Here is a 23,070-nt window from a genome sequence, read left to right as displayed (position 1 = left end):
AATGGCTAGTTTTCTTTTTCTTTTTTCCTTTTCTCTTCTTTTCCCTCCCTCCCTCCCTCCCTCCCTCCCTCCCTCCCTCCCTCCCACCCTCTCTCCCTTTCTTCCTTGGTTTTTTGAGACAGGGTTTCTCTGCATAGCTCTGGCTATCCTGGAACTCATTCTATAGACCAGGCTGGCCACGGACTCAGAGATCTGCCTGCCTCTGCCTCCCAAGCGCTGGGATTAAAGGCATGTACCGCCATCACCTGGCTGCTATTTTTATTTAATTACTATCAAATACATTTTCCCAAGTCTATAAAGTGAAAAGGTAGTAAGTCTTGAATGCTGAAGGATGCAGCTACAGACAGTTCTGTGGGCTGAGTAACAAGTCACTGTATTTCACTGTTTTTTTTTTTTTTTGTTTTTAAACAAATGAAAACTATTTATACACAGTCCCTCTTCCATTTAACACTGTAAAATTAGAATAAATCACCCAAATCAATCCTATGCACTTAGAACAATTTGCTGAGAAGCCAGACACAAGAACAAAGCCATTAACCACGGCCCCACACTAAATGTGGGGGAAGGTCGGAGTTCAATCACATTATGCTCTTGGTTTCTAATCTGCTTTTTCAGACTGTAGGGCAGCATCACTCCTATCAATCATCTTAGTCCTAAGCCACTCGAGGTATTACAGTTTTCTGAGGGAGAGGAGAAGAATGTATCCTGTGAAGTACAGGTGCGAAGCAATAGAACAGGGGGTTGATTCCACTGTCCCTAAGTTACAAGCTATTTACATCTTATTGTTTTAGTGCGAGCCGTCAGAAACTTGGCTCACAGTGGTACTGTTTACCCCAGAACAGCCTCACACTTTCACAGGAAAGAAACGAGCTAAGAAATGCAATTAGGTGAGGAGAGGGAAGAGCAGAGCCACAGTCAAATACATTTGGTGGCATGGACCAGCCATGCAAGATAAGACATCGGTCTTTCAGCCATGGCAAGTATTACAGAAGAACATGACACCTGAGACCAAGTAACTTGTGGTAAAAAGGACACTGCATTCCTCTGAAAGGTGATGGAGAGGGTACCAAGTTCAAGGGTTAAATTAAATTGTTTAGTAGGCCTCTACCTCTTCAAAATGAAAGAGAAAATACCCAGGCATGTCTTCCAGTTAAAAAAGACTTCGTGTTTTTCAAGCAAGGTTAGGTATATAAATAGGTGAGAACGCAATAATAATGGGTGCTCTGCTTCCCGCGATAATGCAGGTTTCACGGCGAAAGCATCACGGCCCACATATCCATAGTTACAGGTCTCCCTGGACTGCAGCATGGAGGGAGTGACCCAACAAACAAGCAAATACACCGAGTGGACGAAGCATGACACTAATGAGACACGCATACCTCTTGCACTGAGCGAGCTGCCGGCTTGTCTTGATGATTGGCCAATATTAAAAAGGGCAAAGTGCATAACTGTGGGTGCTGAAGAGCCGAGTGCAGTTCATTTCTAGCCGTTTCCAAATCGTCCTCTGAAGAGGCGCTGTCTAATACGAATATTACTCCTTGAGATCCTTGGTAGTAGCGGCTCCAGTATTTCCGGATATTGTCAGCTCCTGTGAAAACAAAATAAATTTCCATTTTAAATAGTTCTCATCAACTTAAAACACCCCAATAGCAATTCCTACTGGAAACACAATGTTTCTTTTCAAAAGTGAGTGCTAAAGTTTGTGTTACAGAGTGGACTAGGAATCTAAAAATTACAGACCACGTAGGTAAGGTAGATTACAGCTGACAGGTAGATACAGTCGTGGAGCAGAACAAAGACATTTAAATTGTTCTTCATGCTTTTATATCGAAATAACTGAGAAATGACTAGGATAATGCTTCTTATATTAAAGTCAAAAGGATGTGTTTAGACTTTGCTTATCAGTCCCAAATGAACTATACTCTGCACAAATAGAGTGGCATCCAAACTTAGAGAGCAATGTGACCTGGACGTTTACCACGGCATCTTACCATCCCATTTCTGAAAATTTGGTGGTAGTTTTTAATAGAATAATGCTATGCTTGAAATATCCCTCAAGTGTTCACAAGATGGAAACTTAAGCCTTTAATTTTATGTTGACGTTCCTTGGAACTGGAGCCTATGGAGGTAGTCAGGGTTACAAGGCAAGGGCCCTGTGATAGGATATGGCTTTGGGACAGGAAGAAGGGACAGGAAGAGCCACACTTTCCCGCTCAGGCTCTCTGACCACTGACATCTGCTGCCACATCAAGACAGAGTGCGACCCTCAGCAGATGCGGAGCTTCCACCTGGGACTTCCCTGCCCCTTGACCTGCAGTCAGTTTCTTTGCGTTAGATATTGCCCAGTCTGTATTTTATTGTAGCAACAGAAACTGGACTGAGACAGAGCTGAGCGGCTTTGTTTAACTCCACATAGAGAGTTATTAGCATAATAATTTTTTATGTCAAAATACTGAAATTTGCGAACCACTAAAATCTTGGCCTTTCAAAGATCTGTGTAAATCCACTTGCGTTTACTACTCATGAGAAAGAAAAGGCCATTGAGCGCACAAATAGTGTGGATGAGGCAAGGTGTTTAGAAGAGAATCTTGAGAAGGCCGGTCTTGTCACTCTTGGTATTTCTGACTGAATTGTGTTGGCAGCCAGTTTGCCCATGAAGGGCACAGACAGCTCCCTTTACACAGTAATCACTTTCATTTCTTTGTTTTGTGAATATGATAGGCTCTCTCTGTGTATATCCGAGGTGAACAGAATGGATGCAGTTGGTTACATAACAAGAATTAGATAAGTATTTTACTAATCTGCGGCATGTGATCCCATCCTAATCAGTTGATAACTATGTTTTAGTCATGCATGGAACATTTAGCTTCCATGTGTGACATACTGTGCTAAATGTAAGGGACCCAAACAGTGCAGACTAGAGTTGGGGTACACTGGCTGGCAAAAGCCACCTGTGTTTATTTCTTCCCAGCTCTGTGCTCAATGATGTCATATTAGCAGCTCCCACCAGGGTGAGAGTAGAAGTCAGTAGAAGAGTAGGAGTCCGGCAATAGAAGTCAGCCTGGCCTCTGCTTTCCCTGGCGAGCTAACACATCACTGGGTAAAACTGAGCAGCTGCTATTTTCCATGAGAAATGGGACATCGAGAGGCTCTAATAACAGTTTATTAAAGTACTGGCACCCAGGTGCTCACCTAGAGCAGGGCAAAGATATTAAAAATGAATACATGTGAGAAGGCAGCTAACATCTATTAAGCGCTTACTGTACTCCCGGCAGAACGCTGAGTGTTGAGAACAGATCATACAATTCTTACAATAACTAAGGGATGGAAGTACAATTGACTTAGGTTCTGAAACTAATTTTCAGATCCTAAAACATAGGACAAGTCACCATTACAATATACTGAAAAACCAAGGGGCATAAAGCATCAAGGGCATTCGATGAGAAACGGTTAAATAAGCAAACGGGAGTAGTATGAATAGTGCTGATACGCACGAGAAAGGACTGAATCAAGAAAACAGAAAATAAAGGGCAAGGACATTTAAACCCTAGATGATCGGAGATGTGGAAGACGTTGCTTAAGCAATGGGAACCAAGAAAACAGCGGAGCACCCGAGACCGGCCACATTGAAGGTGAGGCTCCCTGGAAGGACAGCCTGAAACGGCCCTGCTAGCACACACACACACACACACACACACACACACACACACACACACACACACACACACACACGATTACAGAAAGGATGCTGCCGAGAGAAATCAGGGGTGAAACAGGTCAACTCCACGCGGGAAGAATCCTGGTGAAGATCTGACTTCAGAGAGCTCACCCCAGCTTGATCCTCCAAGGAGCTCTTAGTCTGGACTGAATCACGGAAGACAGCCAGTCCAGAGGCCAGGATATCTCTGTAAAGTTATTGGCCATGAGCCACCACCGCTGGGTACCTGGAGGGGGCTGGGACCAGATCTCAGAATTGGATCTGGCTGGGGCAGTTATTGTCAGCCAAGAGCGGGCCTCTGGAGAAGGGTACAGGTGTGCGTCATTAGCAGCCAATACCACAGCAGCTGGGGGATGGATGCACTGGCCCAGGAAAGGAGATCTGTGTATGATAGCGACAGCATCTGTTACAAGCTAAATCCAGACACTATCCATATGCTAGAAACCCATCCATAAGTCTGAGAGACGAAAGTGACAGCAGTGTTATTCAGCGACGACTATTGAGAAATGACAAAATACTGGGTATGTGTACACCCAAATTACTACGAATTTTACTAACACAAAAATGTAAGAGCCACAATTGTCATGTAATAATGCATGCAATTTGTTCTGCCGTTAATTCCACAAAGCCAGTGAGAACTTACAGAATGCTTTCATTGATGTTGTAACCAAAGAAAACCAATGGTTGCAATTGACCAAGAACTAGTTCTGATATGGTCTAAGTGTTTTATGAGGATTAATCCACTCATCGAGGACGCCTGATGAAGTAGGTAATACTTTTTTAATTAAATATTTACTTATTTTGTATGTGTACGGGTGTTTTCTCTGTGCATCATGTGTGCATGGTGTCTGCAGAGGCTGGAAGAGGGCATCAGGTCTCTTAATGCCCTGTTAGAGTTACAGAAGGTGGTTAGCCACCAAGTGGATACTGGGGACAGAACCTGGGTCCTCTGCAAGAGCACAAGTGTTCCGAAACCGCTAAGCCATCTAACTAGCTCCAGAGATCAGTATTACTATCATTTTCAATTTATCAATACAAACACCAAGACACAAAAATATGTGGATTTATCCAACACTGTACATTCAAAACACATTTAGGTCTAAATGAGATTGAGACAGAGTGACCACTGACCAGAAGTGATGAGCTAAATAAAGAATTATAAGGCCGGGCGGTGGTGGCGCACGCCTTTAATCCCAGCATTCGGGAAGCAGAAGCAGACAGATCTCTGTGAGTTCAAGGCCAACCTGGGCTACAGAGTGAGTTTCAGGAAAGGCGCAAAGCTACACAGAGAAACCCTGTCTTGAAAAAAAAAGAATTATATTACCACAGAAGCCACAGTGGAGGTAGGGGCTGGAAGAAGGGGTACCTAACACACACACACACACACACACACACACACACACACACACACACACACACACAAGTATAGACACCCCAAGTAGCACTACTTCTAAAACATTTCCCAGCCATCTGACCCAATCAATACTTTTAAAATGTCTAGCCCATGCAAGACAATGAGGGAGGGTCTAAAGAGATATTTAGAAAACTATTCTTCATTTTAATACAAAAGATAGAACCCTACAAGAGCAGCATCAAGTATAAGGCCTATAAATCTATCAGAAGGAACAAATATAGCCTCACACGACATGATGTCCAGGGCAGCAAGTATAAATGAAGAAAACAGTGGACACATATTTCAGAAACTCAGGGGTCACAATGGCAATTCAACTCAGGCAGTCAACTCTTTCAAAGAGAAACTATACTTTTATTTGTCATATTCAGAAATATGCAAGGCTTGAAAAGGACAAGACAAAAACACAGGAACTCAACAATACTGGTGAATGAAAAAAAAAAAGCAAAGAAAAATACTGTTCTTTTTCAAGGGTTCTTTATATGACATAATAGATGAATATTTTAATTGTTGATAGTGAAGACTTCTTTTTTTTTTTTTTTTTTGGTTTTTCGAGACAGGGTTTCTCTGTGTAGCTTTGCACCTTTTCCTGGAACTCACTTGGTAGCCCAGGCTGGCCTCGAACTCACAGAGATCCACCTGGCTCTGCCTCCCGAGTGCTGGGATTAAAGGCGTGCGCCACCACCGCCCGGCTAGTGAAGACTTCTTAATCTTACAACAAAATCTTCATGCAACCTTTAGTATCCCTGAATTTCTTCACAAACACTGAGCTTGGGATTCTAAACTGCACTTTATCCAACTGCCAATGGCTTTAGTCAGCAGCAGCCTAGCCCAGACTGGAACCAAGGAAACCAGCCAAGAGGTGATGGGTGGCACGGTGAAGAAATGGCTGTGTCACTAACCCTGCTACCAGGTGCTTGGAGGACAGAGACTAACTGGGAAGGCTATGGACACCTACTTGATGATCATTTTTCACCAAGGAAGGATATGCCACCTCACATAGCCTGAAGCCACTCCCTCTACAGACTGAAGTATGTTCTATACAATTATTACATAAAATAGCTAGGTACCAAACTCAAGCGTGAGATATGTGTATATATATATATATATATATATATATATATATATATATATATATATATATATATACACACACACACATATATATACACATTTAGATATAAATGGGAGGATTTAACAATACAACTGCTGTGAGGAAGGGTGTTGCCCATACCACTGAAGGCCCGATACTGACTTAATAGAAGTTGGAAGGGCAGCCTGGGGAGATGGCCCATAGGGGATAGTGTTTGCTGTGCCAAGCATAAAGACCTGAATCCAGATGCCCAGAACTCACATAAAGCCAGAAATCCTCCCCAAGAGAGACGGGAAGCAGAGACAGGAAAGTCCATAGAAAGATCCCAGGCCAACTAGTGTGGTACAATCATCTCTACATGGCAGTGAACAAGAGATTCTAGTTCAGAGAAGTTGGAAGAGCCACTAACATTGAGACCATCCTTTGACCACCTCCACTGTGATATGCAGCTGCCTGTACTCACAGAACATACTCACAAACATACATCACTGTCTGAGGATTTCTATTGCTATAATAAAGCGCCATGACCAAAAGCAACTTGGAGAGGAAAGGGTATGTGGCAGCTTGCAGTCCCATATCACAGTCTGTCACTGAAGAAAGTCATGGCAGGAACTCAAGCCCAGCAGGAACCTAGAGGCAGGAACTGATGCAGAGGAAATGGACGAGTGCAGGTTACTGGCTTGCTCAGTTGGCTTTCTTAGAGCACCCAGGACCACCTGCCCTGGGTGGCACCGCTGACAGTCAGCTGGGCCCTCTCATCTCAATCACCAATCAAGAAAATGCACCACAGGCTTGTCACAGGCTAATCTGGTGGGGGCATGTGGAAAAGGTTCCCTCTTCCAAAATGACTCAAGCATATGTCTAGTTGATTTCAAATCAGCTAGCAGAAACACACACACACACACACACACACACACACACACACACACACCGGGGGTGGGGGGATTATGATTTTCTTTTTAAGTTGTAAGGAACCCAGAGGAATCTAAAAGCTCATTCTAACAGCTACCAGGAAAGTCACATTCAAGAGACCTTAACAAGAAAAGAGGAAAACAGAGACATAACATGATCAAATTCATGTCTATGTATGGCATACTGTGGATGTTAATATTTTCTCATTAGTTGTCACCAATTTTTCTCATCGGGCCTAAATAAAACCAAGCCCCCCCCCAAAAAAAAAGGAAGTCTTTTTTTTATACTGCTGATAGAAGACCAAGCCTATCATTACAGAGATTTTTTTTTTTAAGTCCAAGCATGGAGATGGTGCTCTATATGACTGATTAGAATGAACAGAGCATCTACGCTTCTGTATAAGATTTTGTTCCTCAGTAAAGACAAATGAGGCTTCACCTATTATAGCTTTTGGATTTCTTTGGTGATTGGTGAGGGTTTGAGCATTATTAGCCTTCTAATAGCCTTAAAGGAAACATGGGTACATGCTGGAGCATCCAAAATAGGATGTATTAGACCACTGGTGAGAAACAGAATCAACCACTTATTTCATGAGGATTATAGATTAGGTGTGCAAAGAAAATGCCTATGATTCAAGCTAATGTTAGAAGACTGTTCTGTAATTTGCAAGCAAGAAATGTTGAGTGCCCTCATATTAAGTTAAAATTCCCTAAGAGTTGTTCTCCAAAAGATGGGTCCAGTGAATTTAAAGAGGGATACTCAGGAGTCCATGATCTCAAAGCTGTTCCTATGGAGAGCTAATCTGTAGGTCAGTCCTATCCAACTGAAGTTTCTGAGAATGAGAGGATGGAAATATTCTTTAGCTGTGCTTTTCTGTCTGGGAGCCACTAACAGTAAAGTGGCTACTGAAGAAGCACTTGAGATGTTGCTAGTGGAAATGAAAAATGGGACTATTTAAAGTGTCACATGAGGCTAGGAACTACTACTATACTGGCAATGCCACTCAAGATCTTGTCAACACTTATGACGAGTGATGGCTAGACATCACTAATACAGGCACAGGCACAGAGAGTCACTTACATCCCTGAGGAGGGATGTGCAGGGCCTCACTGGTACAGCAGGGGCTGTGGTCATCGTTTACCAAACATGGCTCCCGAGAGGGCAACTGCCAGAGACCACGAGAGAAGCTGACTAGGGCTGTACTCATCACCTGTGACAAGAATCAAGCTAGGAAATTCAGACTAACTCCTCTCCATCCTCTTACCAAAGTCTTAATCAGTAAGAATGGAGTACAAATAACTTCCCTCCAAAAAGCTTAGGTGGTGACTGGAGACTGGGTCTCCAGTTTTGAGGAACTTGAGTTACAATGGATCTTAAAGTCTTAATGAAAACTTTAAAGCCTTTGAGTACAAACAACCTCAAGAGCAATATTTTAGAGCCGGAGCTTCCAGAACAAGAAGGAAATGTCCAAAGAGCAAGAGAAGGCGTAGGCAGAGAATGGCTTCATTCAAACTTGTTCCACTCTCTCATCTAGCAAACTTCAGTCTTACTTTTGTGTGTGTGTGTGTTGGGGGCGGGGTACTGGGGACCAAACCTAGAGCCTTACACATGACAGGCATGCAATCTGCCACTGAGCTATTGCAGCCTCTTAGCTTTTTCCTCTGACACAAAGTTTTGCTATGTTACCCAGGCTGGTCAGACTAGCCTTAAAGTTGTGAGCCTCCTGCCTCAGCTTCCCAATAGCTGGGATTACAGGCTTGTGCTACCAGGTCTAGCAGAACCTCAGTCTTCTTGACTAGTAACTTCTTTTGATTCTTTTACATTCTATTTAATCTGCTTTTTAAAAATGAAATACTAAGAATTCAGCAAGGACTAAGATATACACATCCATGTTCAAACTTTTATAGAGACCTCCTACGTACATATGGCGAAGTAAATGAAGATCTTCCTAAGTGAGTGATATCACGTATAAAAATGCTAATACATATAGTCAAGTTCTCTATTCACTGTATGATCGATCCTGCTTTGCTTTTCAAAGAACCGAAAGGAAAAGGAAGCCACATAACTGCAGATAATGAAGGAGCTGCTGGAAAAATGACCTGGCAAGTTCATGCTATAAAGCCAACATTTGATATTGAAGGAGAAACCTCCCCCACCATCCTGGCATTGGAGGACTATCAAGCTGAAGAAGACAGTCCCAGAAACACAGCAGGGGCTCAGCCAACAGCCACAGAGGACCAGCAGGTGACTGCCATTAGTTTTCATCTGCGCTAGTACACCTACAAAGCCTAGAACCTATTCCATCACACTGAGCCTCCAAAGGTCTTCAATAACCTCACTCCTGTTGGCCATTCACCCTATCCGAATGTGTGCAGTAACTGGGACAGAACACAAGAATTCTGTTCCATGTTCAGCTAGCGGTGTGCTGGCTAGTTTTATGTCAACTTGACATGAGCTATAGTCATGAGAGGAGGGAGCCTCGAATGAGAAAATGCCTCCATAAAATTAGGCTGTAGGCAAGTCTGGAGAGCATTTTTCAAAATTAGTGATTGTTGCAAGATGGCCCAGGCCAGTGTGGGTTCTATAAGAAAACAGGCTGCACAAGCCATGAGGGGCAAGTCAGTAAGCAGCACCCCTCCATGGCCTCTGAGTTAGCGCCTTCCCCGTTTGAGTCCTGACTTCCCTGGATGATGAACTGTGCTTTGGCAGTGTAAGCCAAATAAACCCTTTCCTCCCCAAGTTGCTTTGATCCTAGTATTTCATCATAGCAATAGTAACCCTACCTCGGATAAACAGATAACACATCCAGGATCTTTTTTTTTTTTCTGACTGCAAAGAAGATGTTGTTTTCCCTTTGCTACCTGGGGACTGCCTCCCAGAGAGTGAGAGTAGCTCCAGGGCTATGGGAAAGGATGAAATATGCAATGTGAATGAGCATGCATGTTTAAGAAGTGATCCCACAGACTGTGATGAAGAGAATTAACACTAGGAGAATGGCATTCCCCAACTGGGGAGGGAGGAACTTCAACGAACATAGTTGGGAGACAATGGGGATGGGTGGAGAGATCCTGAATCACGGTGACAAGACGCATGTCACATGACATCAACCGTCACAAGCTAACAGCCCATGTGAAGATGGGACATACATGGTTCTGTTGCCCTGGCAGAGAAACCATAACTGAAGAACTACATGTCCTTAGGGAACATGACCTGGGATGGTCCTGTCTAGGTTAAAGGCCCTGTTAGTAACTCGGTTAGACACCTACCCATACCTGAGCTTCCTCCAGGCTCAATCTGCCAAGCCTTCAGCATTCACAAACCTTGAAGACTCATTAAATACCCTACCAAGTCCTGAACAGATAGCTAACTACAGAGCCCGAAAAAGATGAACTATTAAATATACTTGAGATTACTAAAAATCCATCAAGAGAAAATGTTGGGTGGGAAGAGTTAACCAAATCAAACCAAAGGCTAGAATAGCTCAAAGGAGCCATGTAAACTAACAGCTTCTGTATCCTCCTCCTTCTTCTTCTCCATTTTTATTTATTTATTTATTTATTTATTTATTTATTTATTTATTTATTTATTTATTTATTTATAGTTTTTTGGCATGGGGTTTCTCTGTGTAGCCCTGGCTGTCCTGGAACTCGCTCAGTAGACTAGGCCGGCCTTGAACTCATAGAGATCTGCCTGACTCTGCCTCCAGAGTGCTGGGATTAAAGGCATGTGCCACCACACCTAGTTAAGCGTCTGCCTTCTGTTTTGGACTCCCCAGTACAAAAAGTCTGAGGGATAAATATAAGAGACACTAGAGTCAGAGTGGGACAAGTATGTCAGAGCAAAATATAATAAGAAGGAAGGCCACCAAGCCAGGAAGCACTGGGGGTGACAGGGTTTATCCTTTCCGAGCCAGCATAGAACAGGCACAGTGGTAAAGGAAGTATCTATATGGTATCTATAGATAGTGGTAAAGGGTCATATCTATATCTGCTCTTCCTCAGTTTGCTGACTGAACACCATTGAGGAGAGCAGATGTTTAGTTTCCGATGCTATCAGCCTGCCCAAGGTACCCTGGCTACGGAGGCTCCAGCAGGGAGAGAAAAGACCCCAGGCAAAGACTCTAAGATGCTGGCAGTTTGATAAATGGGGTTATGGGCAGACACCAACAGTTATGCAAAGAATAGTACAGAGGGAGGCATCAGCTCTGGCTATTTGACCAACTGCTGGCTCAGCAGCAGACAAGACAAAAAATAGAAATTACATGGAAGTAAAAACCAAGACTTGGTTTTCATAACACCTACCTACTTAGGATAAGAGATGCCTAAGATGCTTGCTAACATTAAGCTGCAGCTCTCAAAGTCTAAGCCTTTGAGTCCATTTCAGGAAGCCTAGAAACCCAAAACTATGCATATAGCTAGACTAGGACTCCATATGCTGTTTTCACTGTCTCCACGAAGTTGATAGAAGTAAAACTGCCCATGGGCGACAGCATGAATACAGGTTGAGGTAGCAGCCTATACTCATGCATCCCTGACGGTCACACACTTTCAGAGAGAAGAAAACAAAGTCATTTTAGTCTAAGACCATCTGAGTCAGGAAGCAAAAATTGCCAGCCTTCTTAAATTAACCCAAAGGCATCTTTTAAAACATTCCAGATAGCTTAAAGGGTAGCATGTAACAAGAATTCTTGGGACAAACTGACTCGGACACTGTTTCAATGATAAATTGTGCAACTGTTAGAGTTGTAAGCTAAACCACCTGCTTTTTTCCTTTCCATTTTTACCTGGAATTTTAATGGATTCAGACTACAATTTATGTTACTTCATGGAAAATAAACCACAGTATTATTCATTGTAAAATTTATTTTCAAGCAAAAGGCAGAGTTTTGGAAGAGCTGTTATCTGCTATTATGCATTGAATAGCTTCTCAATGAGGAGACTAATGGTAATAGTAACAGAAACATGTTTATAACGCAATGTGGCAACGTTTGGAAAAGCCGAAAGAACGTAATGAATCAAGGCCTTCCAAATGATTGACATATGAGGCTATAAAGCCTTGCACAGATTTTTTTTTAAAAATGCACTGATACAAATCAGTTATGGCAGATGTGAAGGAACTGGGGTGCACTGATTCGAATCCACACTGCAGCTGGCGTTCAAGAGTCAACCACTTGATGGATTTCAGTGGCGTGCCAGAGAAAACAGCCAACAGGTATCCAAAAAGGCTCTTAAAAGACACCTCCCGTCTGGAACTGCACATCCATATGAGTCTGGATTTTCTCCACACACTCCAATCCAAACTACACATAACAATAAATTCATGATTGAGGCAGGTATGAGAACCATGCCTTCTTCTATGACTAAAATGGATATGCCACCATCTATATATTTGTTCTTGAACGTAATTTTCAGTCAAATACTGCTTTTACTAACATACACTGAGTTTCTAATTATTGCTTTTAAAGGAATGGTAACATGGTAAATTCTGACACACAGAGACCATGCAGAAGAAGGGTTTGGAGGTCTCACTTAATTTTAAAAGCACGAAGGTGCCTGAGACCCCAGACAGGCTTTACAACTATATACACTTATTGTCTATCAAGATTTAGGCATTTGGGGTTTTATTTGAGAAGCAACAAGAATCTTACTTTGAATTATCTTTATCCTCACTCTGTCTTGTTCAAGATGGGAGAATAGGAATTGGTAATGAGATCTCAAAACCAAGAAGAACATAGAATGATCACATAATCTCCACGGTCTTCATATGTTCAAACTAGAATCTAACATATTTTAATGTCTAGAGAGATTTTTACAATGTATATAGCCAAAGAACCCAAACTTTAAACTAATATAGTTCTGGAAGCTCCCAGGGGAGGTAGTCCTTAGCCCATGTCCTATAAAATAGAGCTTTAAACATTACTAATAAATGACACACCAGGTCCCCTCTTCTTACCATTCTTTCGATACATGTTCTGGGTGTCTGTGTTATTTAAATCGAGGTTACAGCATCCCCTTCACGGTCAGGTCCTGACGCCCAGACTCAAGCACTCTACATAGCTGCGTTCAATTATCTCTTCCTCTCCCTCCTCCTTACTCTGCTGTGTGACCTCACCTGCTTCCATCTCCATCACCAGAACAGCTTTCCAACTGGCTGGGGCATAGCTCCAACAACAACAACAACAAAAATGTCCAAATACATTTACAAAAAGTTAGCTAGAATTCCATCAGCACGTAGCTGAAAACCATTAAATGTCCGGAATGTAACGTTTCCGAAGGATCTGACGTAGCGTTTGGACTTCTCCACAACTGGGCTCCATTTTGCTGTTCCCTCTGCGTTTCTGCATTGCCCTCACACATCCCACAAACACAACTGAGTTTTGCTGTCGCCTGGACCAGGTCCAAATTTCTCACCCTCCAGCTTCTGGTATGTTATCTCCTCTGCCTGGACTTCTGATTGTGTCAATTCTCCTCCAAGTTCTTACACATTTCAACTGCTGAGTCCTTCAAGGGCTAGATCTAATGTCATCCACTGCACCATGCTTTTCTCACTCTTCTAGCAGATAATAACTGCTTGAAGGATGAAGCCTACTGTTCCTGGTTCTCTCTAACACTTTCCACCTGGTAGCACAGTCATCTAAATGTATACAGCATCTTCCAGAGTAGACTGCAAGTCACTGGGAAGTTTAATGTAGTTAACGTAATGCATGTACAAATTAATAATGTATTTAATGTATTAAGTCCATCTTCATACTAGAACATGTGAAACACAAAGTTTTACATATAGCGAGAACACAATATATATTTTCCAGTGAGTTAAACTTTTATATAATACTATTTACAGTTCTCAAATGGCAGAATGTAGAATTTGCCCCCAAATCATTCCATGTCATAGAAATAACTCACTGTTTGGCTAAAGGTGGTGGTTTTTAGTTTAGCTATTTGGATTTCATTTTTACATTTCTAGCACGACCCCGTTCAGCAAGGCATCTCTCAACTTTCAACTGCTAATAGTACGTAGATTTCCTTAAACAGATCCACAGTGAATCTTCACTCTAGTAATATTTGAATACATGCTGCCACAATGCAGCATGTGCTGAGTGCTTTACAAATAAGCATTGCCCTGTGCTTTGGGAGTCTTCTGATGTGGTTCTTTACACTATCCTGATACCGAAGCAGCAGCTCAGAGAGACTGAAGAAAGAGAAGGTTATGAGGATGCTTCTGGGAAAGATGGCCTCTGCATTCCTGTAAAAGCAAGGGGCTGACTCAAGCCTGGAGGCAATCACGGCTGGTCATTTTAAGTTCCAAGTATTTATTAGCAGCAAATTTTGGAGCCTGGTAATATGATATGAAAAGCATAGCACTTGTGTAGTATTCAAGAAAATCTGATGGCCAGATTAGAAAAGCTAGTGTGTGGAGAATTTTGCTCAAATTGCCACTGACCAATACAACTGAACCAGAAGGGCCAAAACAGTAAGTTTCTGGTTGGAGGGTGGGTATCTGTTACGAACTTGCTGAAAATAAGGTCTTTCATAGTATGCAAATGCTACTGCATCTGGCATGGCTTGTGATTTTTTTCCCCCAGCAGTATGTGTGTGTGTGTGTGTGAAAAACTTTAATTTACCTATCTTATGAGGAAATTAATAAGATATGTATATGGTTATAGATTAATATATATTCATAGAACACAGAAAATATTTAAAACCAGCGGTACCTCATCTTCTGTAGAAGAGAAGATAAAGAAGAGCAATCTCGCCGGGCGGTGGTGGCGCACGCCTTTAATCCCAGCACTTGGGAGGCAGAGCCAGGTGAATCTCTGTGAGTTCGAGGCCAGCCTGGTCTACAAAGCGAGTTCCAGGAAAGGCGCAAAGCTACACAGAGAAACCCTGTCTCGAAAAACCAAAAAAAAAAAAAAAAAAAAAAAAAAAAGAAGAGCAATCTCATTCTAAGCCTTGATTGCTCAAAAGAAGCATATTAATTCTGTTTCATACTAAGTGCAATTTCATTGAGTTCTATCTGACTTCAAATGTTATCACCATCTAGCCTACTCACACAAAATCAACCACAACAAAATGCTCTATGCCTGACTCTGCCCATGGTTTCTCTTTTTACTGCCCTCTATGGAACTATTACTCCAACTCTTTTTTAAAAAAATATTTTTATTTTATAATTAACTTAATTTCACATATCAGCCACGGATTACCCCGTCCTCCCTCCTCCCACCCCCCATTCCTACCTCCTCCAAGGCAAGGTCTCCCCTGGGGAGTCAGCCCAGTCTGGAAGACTCAGCTGAGGCAGGTCCAGTCCCCTCCTCCCTACACCAAGGCTGAGCAAAGTGTCCCAGCATAGGCCCCAGGCTCCAAAAAGTCAGTTCATTCACTAAAGACAGGTCCCAGCTCCACTGCCTGGGGGGCCTCCCAAACAGTTCAAGCTAATCAACTGTCCCACTTATCCAGAGGGCCCCCGTCCAGTTCCATGGGGGCTCCTCAGCCATTGGTTCACAGCTCATGCGTTTCCACTAATTTGGCTATTTGTCCCTGTGCTTTTTCCAATCATGGTCTCAATATCTCTCGCTCATACAATCCCTCCTCTCTCTTGCCGATTGGACTCACGGAGCTCCACCTGGGGCTCAGCCGTGGATCTCTGCATCTGCTTCCATCAGACACTGGATGAGAGTTCTATCACGACAGCCAGGGTGTTCAGCCATCCGATCACCAGAGCAGGTCAGCTCAGGCACTCTCTCAACCATTGCCAGTAGTCTACAGTGGAGGTATCTTTGTGGATTTCTGGGGACCTCTCTAGCACTCTGCTTCTTCCTATTCCCCTGGGATTTTCATTCATCATGGTATCTCCCTCCCCGTTCTCCCACTCTGCTCCTGATCCAGCTGGGACCTCCCACTCCCCTAAGCTCTCTTTTCCCGGACCCTTGCCCTCCATTTCCCCCACCCCCAGTTTGCTCATGTAGATCTCATTCATTTCTCTGTCACTGGGCAATCCCTGTGTCTTTCTTAGGGTCCTCTTTACTAGGTAGCCTCCCTGGAATTGTGAATTGCAGTGTGATTATCCTTTGCTTTACATCTAGTATCCACTTATGAGTGAGTTAAAAAATGGGCTATATAGCTAAACAGAGAATTCTCAACAGAAGAAGCTCAAATGGCTGAAAGACATTTGAGGAATTGCTCAACATCCTTAGTCATCAGGAAAATGCAAATCAAAACAACTCTGAGATACCATCTTACACCCGTCAGAATGGCTAAGATCAAAAACACTGAAGACAGCCTATGTTGGAGATGATGTGGAGCAAGGGGAACACTCCTCCACTGTTGGTGGGAATGAAAACTTATACAGCCACTTTGGAAATCAATATGGCGCTTTCTTAGAAAATTGGAAATCAACCTCCCTCAAGACCCAGCTATACCACTCTTGGGCATATACCCAAGGAATGCTCAATCATACCACAAGGACACATGCTCAGCTATGTTCACAGCAGCATTATTTGTAATAGCCAGAACCTGGAAACAACCTAGATGCCCTTCAACTGAAGAATGGATAAATAAAATGTGGTACATATACACAATGGAGTACTACTCAGCAGAGAAAAACAATGACATCATGAGGTTTGCAGGCAAATGGATGGATCTAGAAAAAAATCATCCTGAGTGAGATAACCCAGACTCAGAAACACAAATATGGTATGTACTCACTCATAAGTGAATATTACTCCAACTCTTAAAGGAAAAGTTCTGCTTTCTTGCCAGGTCATTCTTTCTGTAGCCCTACCCAGACTGAATATAGAAGTGTAGCCAGGATCATGCTTAGTCATAAATACAAAAGAGTGATTGTCAAAGGAACAGTCTAGACAGACTTCAGGGAGGTGACATTAACGTTTAATTTAATGGTGTACATACACTAATCTATATCATTATCTGAACTGTCTAAATAAGTGAATGTGCACTACAAATTAAGGGTAAATATAGACATCTCTCAGATTAGGGATCAATTTTGTTTTAAAACTTTCCAAAGGTTCCATTTTTTTCCCCCTGAATTCAATACAAATTTTCTATAAAATAAGCAATGCAATGCATGTATGGGACCTGAACCCAATCCTAGCCAGCAGGCTAGTCCTCATGGATAGAAAGATGGCAGAGAGGTAAACAGTGCCATGGCTTCTCAAGTCTCACTACCTGGGTTCAAAGGCAAGCTCTGTCACACAGCATCACAAGGGATCTTAACTAGCTTAATTATTCCAAGGCTCAGTTTCCCTCCAAAACGTGAAAATAAGAGTAAAGTACTTCATCTCACAGGACCATGAGGATAAATGACAATTTTCATTATATATATATATTATATATATATACATATATATATAATATAAATATATAAATATATATTTAGAATATGCTGTGTTCATAAACATTAACTGTCATTTTGGTATTTTAAAGGTATATTATATAGTGACTATTTAAGCCTGTAACTTCCCAAACTACTGAGCTAACTTGAGTTCTAAGACCTAGAAGTAAAAGTCTAAAAGTGCTGAGAGCTGTAGGCAATGGAGGTCAGGTACTTCCAGTTCCTGGGGGAGCCAATTGCTAGGAAAAGAAACCAAGTTTGGATTTGGGAGGAAGCTTTTCTCATCTCCTGATAACTTTCTCCTACAGCCTGTGTCTCCCTTAGCCTCAAGTCATTTTTATTCTACAGTGTTTCCCCCTCTATCTTTGTTGTCTAGATTTCTTTCCACCATTAAAAAAAAAAAGTCATTCTTCAGATGAAAAGGTTCACTATTGTAAAAAACCTAGCTTGGGCTAGATTTTAAACCAAACCAAACCAAACCAAAACAGAAAAAAGTATAATTAATCAAAGTACCGCTCATGTGACACTGTTATCTCCCAGGCTGACACATGGTAAACTATGTATATTATACCCTGCTTCTTTCCCTTTTATTAGAAGTGCCCAGACAGCCAAAATTCTGCATCATTTCAACAGCTCACATTGCTGCCTCAGTAAGAGCATAGGTAGTATAGATTAAAGCAGTGCTACTTATGGGCACGTACTTCGTATTTCCTTTTTTCTTGTCATAGATCACTTTCAAATAAATATAATTGGATTATCAATAGCAGAAAAGCAAACACAAGCCTAGGCACACAGTGGTCTCATATTCTCAGGCATTCTGCAACTATTTATAACCCACTTTCTCACAGCTTTCAAGCATAACTGCCTTCACCAGGTACCTGTCTCTCATCAACTTTGGAAGACACCCAAAAAAATCCTTGTTTGTCAAGTTCAAATCTGTATCTCTAGGTGCCCCATCAGGGGCTGGCACAGAGCAGACAGTCAATATTTATTAACTATAATTAATAAACGAATATTATGTTGATTCGTTCCTCACAGAATTGAGTATAAACAGTCTCTCTGGCTTTTGTATATTTTAAAAATAACTCTTGTCAGTTCCCTCTATTCCTTCTACATTTATTTGAATTCTGCTTCTTTCCAAAGCAGAGCAGTTCATCTCATTCCTTCTCAAAGTAAGCTTTCCCTTTGTCCTTGGAAACTGTCACGATGAAGGGAAACTAGTGACAGGCTCACTCCACTCCAGACAACTCCAGACAAGCATTCCCTAGAACTGAAGCTGGATGAATGAGTCACTAAATCATATCAAAGGGGATCACACTTCCTCTTTTACACAATTACTATACATTAAAATAAGATTAGTCACTAAAGCACATGTACCACTAAAGAGATTTCATCACACTGGATCCTACCATTCAGTAGTAATTGCCAACTTTCGTCTTTGATGCTGCGGAATATTCATCTCAAGAGGCAAGTAGGACCCTCAAAATGAAATTAATTTTAATTAGCTTAAATGTAAGTGTGTCTGTGTCCTAGAGCACTTGGGGACAGAGGATAATGTGAACAGAGTGTCACAGTGTAAAACAATTAGGAATCAGAGCACTAGCAAACAGAAGATAAATGAGTATGAAACTGCCTGAGGTCCAGACCTTCACTTCCAAATACAGTTTCCCATGAAGAACACTCTCGAAAGAAAAGAGAGAGGCGGTGTGATTCAAACGGTGCTAAACCACCATCTAAGCTTTATGTAGATTGGAGCAGCTAAAGAATGTGTTTGCCTGATGATGCAAATGAAACAAACAAACAAACAAAAACCAACAACTGCAGGACAAGAAACATTTATTAGGGATCCAGTGTAGTCCCGCAATGCTGAATTTTCTTAAAGCTGCAATATTAGGCAGGGGCCTGTTTTCATGCCCTTCGTCTTCTGGATGAGTGAGAACAATGGTAAAGGAAAAATGTCTGTTAATCTGCCTGCCATAGGACATGTCCATTTAAAAATAGTTTGCTTTAAACAATACTAATCACGGGCTTACTACTGGTTTGAATACTTCTTCTTTACACCAATGGCTGACCATAAAATGAAGTAATAGGGGGAAAACACACATATAATTCACCCTACTCCTATTCTTGGATTGTGGGTGGTGCTAACATTTCATCTCTTCCTTACTTAGGAAAATTAGGGTCAAGAGCCAGATTTCAGTACAGATTTCAAGACACAGCTCTAAGGATGGTGTCCTTGCTAATAATCAATGTTTAAGAAAACATTTTAAACAAAATGAGACAGCATTAAGACAATAACTCATATTCTTAAAATTTTCATGAAGTCGAGGGCGACTACTTTTATACCTGCCATAATGGTGCCACAGGCACACAAAGGTGATTTTTTATGTTTACAGGAGCCAAAGTCTATCAGGAAGGACACCCAACCATCCCAACACTAATTACCCGTGAGGTACAGAAACCGTGGACAAGGCTTAATGCCTGTAAGACAGTGTCTGGAGGCTGGGCTCCTGGAAGTGATTGACAGCTTTCTGTCATCTCCTCCCACTCAGCACAGGCAGACCTAAGGCATTTCTTCTAACAAAGAAAACATGACAGAGAGAGAGATGGGATGTCATCTCCATCTTGGGTTATGAAAACCTATAACGTCCACTTCCATCTTGCTATTCATTTCCTGCCTTCTTGCTGTAGAAGCTCCCATGAAGCACACTGTTTTGAAAGCTTCCATCTAAAAACCTTCCGAGGACTGAGATTTCCCAACAGTAGGAGAACTCAGGAAGTGATCCCTTTGTGAATGACTGACATCCCCCGGTTTGAACACCACATTCTACTTATCCATTCACTTGCTGACTGACATGGAAGCTGTTTAAATAAAGCTGCTATGCAAAAACGATACATATGCCATCACGAAAGTTTTTGTTAGAACATTTTATTCATTCATTCATTCATTCATTCATTCATTCATTCATTGCTTATTTCTCTGGAGACAGGGTCTCACACTAGAGCCCAGGCTAACCTTGAACTCATAGTGATCTACTGTCTCAGTCTTGCAAGTGCTGGGAACACTGGTGTGAGCCACCATGCCTGTTTGAGGTCCTATTTTCAGGTTTCTAAATTGCTGCCTAAGAGTGAAATTACTGGTAGTAATCGCAGTCCCTCTAGGTTTAACTTATTGAGGAAATTTATGTCTAGTCTCTAACTTCAGGGTAAACCTTTATACAACAATAGATAGTGAATGCAAATGCACTTTCAGCCAGGGAGCTGCTTCCCCAGGGGACTGATGAACCCCAGGAGTCAGTCTTGGAAATAGCAGCAGTCTTCTCAGCAGCCCATTCTTTCCCGGCTATCTCTAGTCACTGTGCTCTCTGATGCTTCTCTCAAAAGTGACACTTGACAACTAAAGGCTTTGAGGACCTTCCAGGTGCCACCTGTGCTGCGCTATCCTCCAGAGCTGACAAAATGAAAGGGATGGTCTCTGTCCTCCATACACACAGCTCTCCCATGAGAATGACCTGTGCTGATATGCCCCACCGCTGTTCATCAGCTCTCTTCTCCTCTCCGTCCACCTCCACCTTGTCAGTAGCTTTATTCACTCTGTTTCAGCTACATCTACTATCTACATTTACTACCTGTGTAAATGTTCTACTGTCACATCTGGACATGATGGTGGTGCACACCTTTAACCCCAGTTAAACCCTCTGCCTCTGGGAGCCAGAGGCAGGTAGACTGCAAGATGGAAGCCAGCCTGGTCTACACAGTGAGTTCTAGGAAAGCCAGAGCAAATAATAAGACCTTGTGTCAAGAAACCAATAAATAAAAAAGTAAATAAGTAGGTAAATAAATAAATAATGTTCTATTGTCTATACTATGTCCCCTTCTAGATGCGCTCCATGTATTTTAAATTCAACTTGTCCCCAATGAACTCATTCTTGTTATATATTCCCTTCCCCCTCCACAGGCTCCTAAATTCCCAGGATGGGGACCAATGGCAAAAATTCAAGTGTGAATCTTCAAAGTCATTCATAATCTCCTAACCCTGCTTCCAAAGGCCTGCCGATCACTGTTCACTCAACCTGCCCTTCTTTTCTTCACTCTGGACACTCCAAAACTCTTCCAACTGTCCCCTGCTTCACTTATGACTTACCTAGAAATCCCCAGCGAACACTTCAAATCTGAACCCGAATATTATTTTCCTCCAGGGACTTCTTTTCCTTTCAACAAACCTGCTTCATCTGTGTATTGTTATCCTAGAGGAAAGTGTATATCCCTTCAACTGACAGAACTAGACATATCACAGTGCATATAGTTTTACACAGCCAGCTCTTTATGGTAACTGCCTGATGCCGACAATTTTCTGCACATATGCTTTAGGATTAATTCTGGACATGTTGGGCAGCTTTGGTGACCCGCAAATCATCTTCACTACATTCATGTGTGCTGAAATAAAATGATATGACTTATGCCATTTTCTACTATACCAACTAACAGATGTTTATGGAGTAGCTTCTACACGTCACATAAAACACTGGGAGTGAGGAGCCCAGTGGCAAACCAATTAGGCATGGCCCCTGCCTGATCCGTTAGCTCACAGGTTAGCAGGTCACCAAGTTTATAATATCTTTATGCCTCTATCTATCTCATTTTGACTTTGCGGTACTTCGGAGTAACACTAGTGTGGCGGACCAGCCCCTACATTTATTTACCCCAGGGACTCTTGAGGAATGAGGAGTAAGACACTTAGTTAGAAATAAAGAGGGGAGAGAAAGAGAAATGCAGAACAGACTCGGGCGAGCCTGGATCTTTATCCACCAGTCCCGAACTTTATTCTAAAGGTCTACTTATAACAATGCCAAGGGGTGGAGCAAAAGGCCTCCCCCTTGCTAGTTACAGTCAAGTGCAGACCCTTACAAACACCTGGTACCCAGGCCCGTGGTCCAATCAACCTCTTATACAGTCCTGCTGGGTACAGCCACTAGGAAACCAACACATCAGAATGTCCCCTAAAAGCACATCTACTTTTCTGACTCTTGCACTATTACTAACATGGGGAAGAAGTGACATTTCTGTGAGTTTTTAAAAGTAAATGTGACTGCCATCATCAATGCACTAAGAACAGGCAAACAGAATCAATCCTATTCTTATAACTCAAATATAAACAGCCACAGGGGCACAGAGACTATCTGGAATACAACTAAAAACTAGAAGCTGTAGGGCAACAAACAGAAATGTCCTCAAATTAATATCCTAAAGCTCACTTGCCTAATATGCTGAAAGGTCCCCAGGGCCCACATAGAAATTTTGCCTAGAGAAAAAAAAAATGTGATCACACTTAATTTCTTGGCTCTCTACTCAGAGCATATTAGAAGTAGTAAATCATTGGTGGGAGACGAAGGGAAGGGTGAATCCACTAGAGAGAGGGACATGGACAGTAGCGAAATAGAGAGTTATAACTGTGACAAGATCAAGAAAGGAAGGAACTAAAAGGATCAGGAAAATACAGTGAAGAGCAGAAACCAGAGCAGAGCAGTTTAGACTCAGCACAGCACTGAATAACCACCCTCCCTCTTGACAGAACCGTCTTCCTGATGT

At 42.1% G+C, this 23,070-nt stretch overlaps 1 protein-coding gene across 5 annotated transcripts in view; it reads right to left on the bottom strand.

Annotated features, from left to right (window-relative positions):
- Positions 1-23,070, bottom strand: part of Arl15 (ADP ribosylation factor like GTPase 15) — a 391,154-nt gene that overhangs the window by 192,636 nt on the left and 175,448 nt on the right. For all 5 annotated transcript variants that reach the window (XM_052743304.1, XM_052743305.1, XM_052743308.1 and 2 more), the window contains one exon: positions 1,380-1,588. In XM_052743304.1, the coding sequence (XP_052599264.1) occupies positions 1,380-1,588 (209 nt within the window). The remainder of the gene's footprint in view (positions 1-1,379; positions 1,589-23,070) is intronic.

The sequence above is a fragment of the Peromyscus californicus genome, unplaced genomic scaffold, assembly GCF_007827085.1.
Source record: "Peromyscus californicus insignis strain IS unplaced genomic scaffold, ASM782708v3 Scaffold_18__1_contigs__length_77618521, whole genome shotgun sequence".
NCBI lineage: Eukaryota > Metazoa > Chordata > Mammalia > Rodentia > Cricetidae > Peromyscus > Peromyscus californicus.
This window is presented reverse-complemented; position numbering and strand designations above follow the sequence as displayed.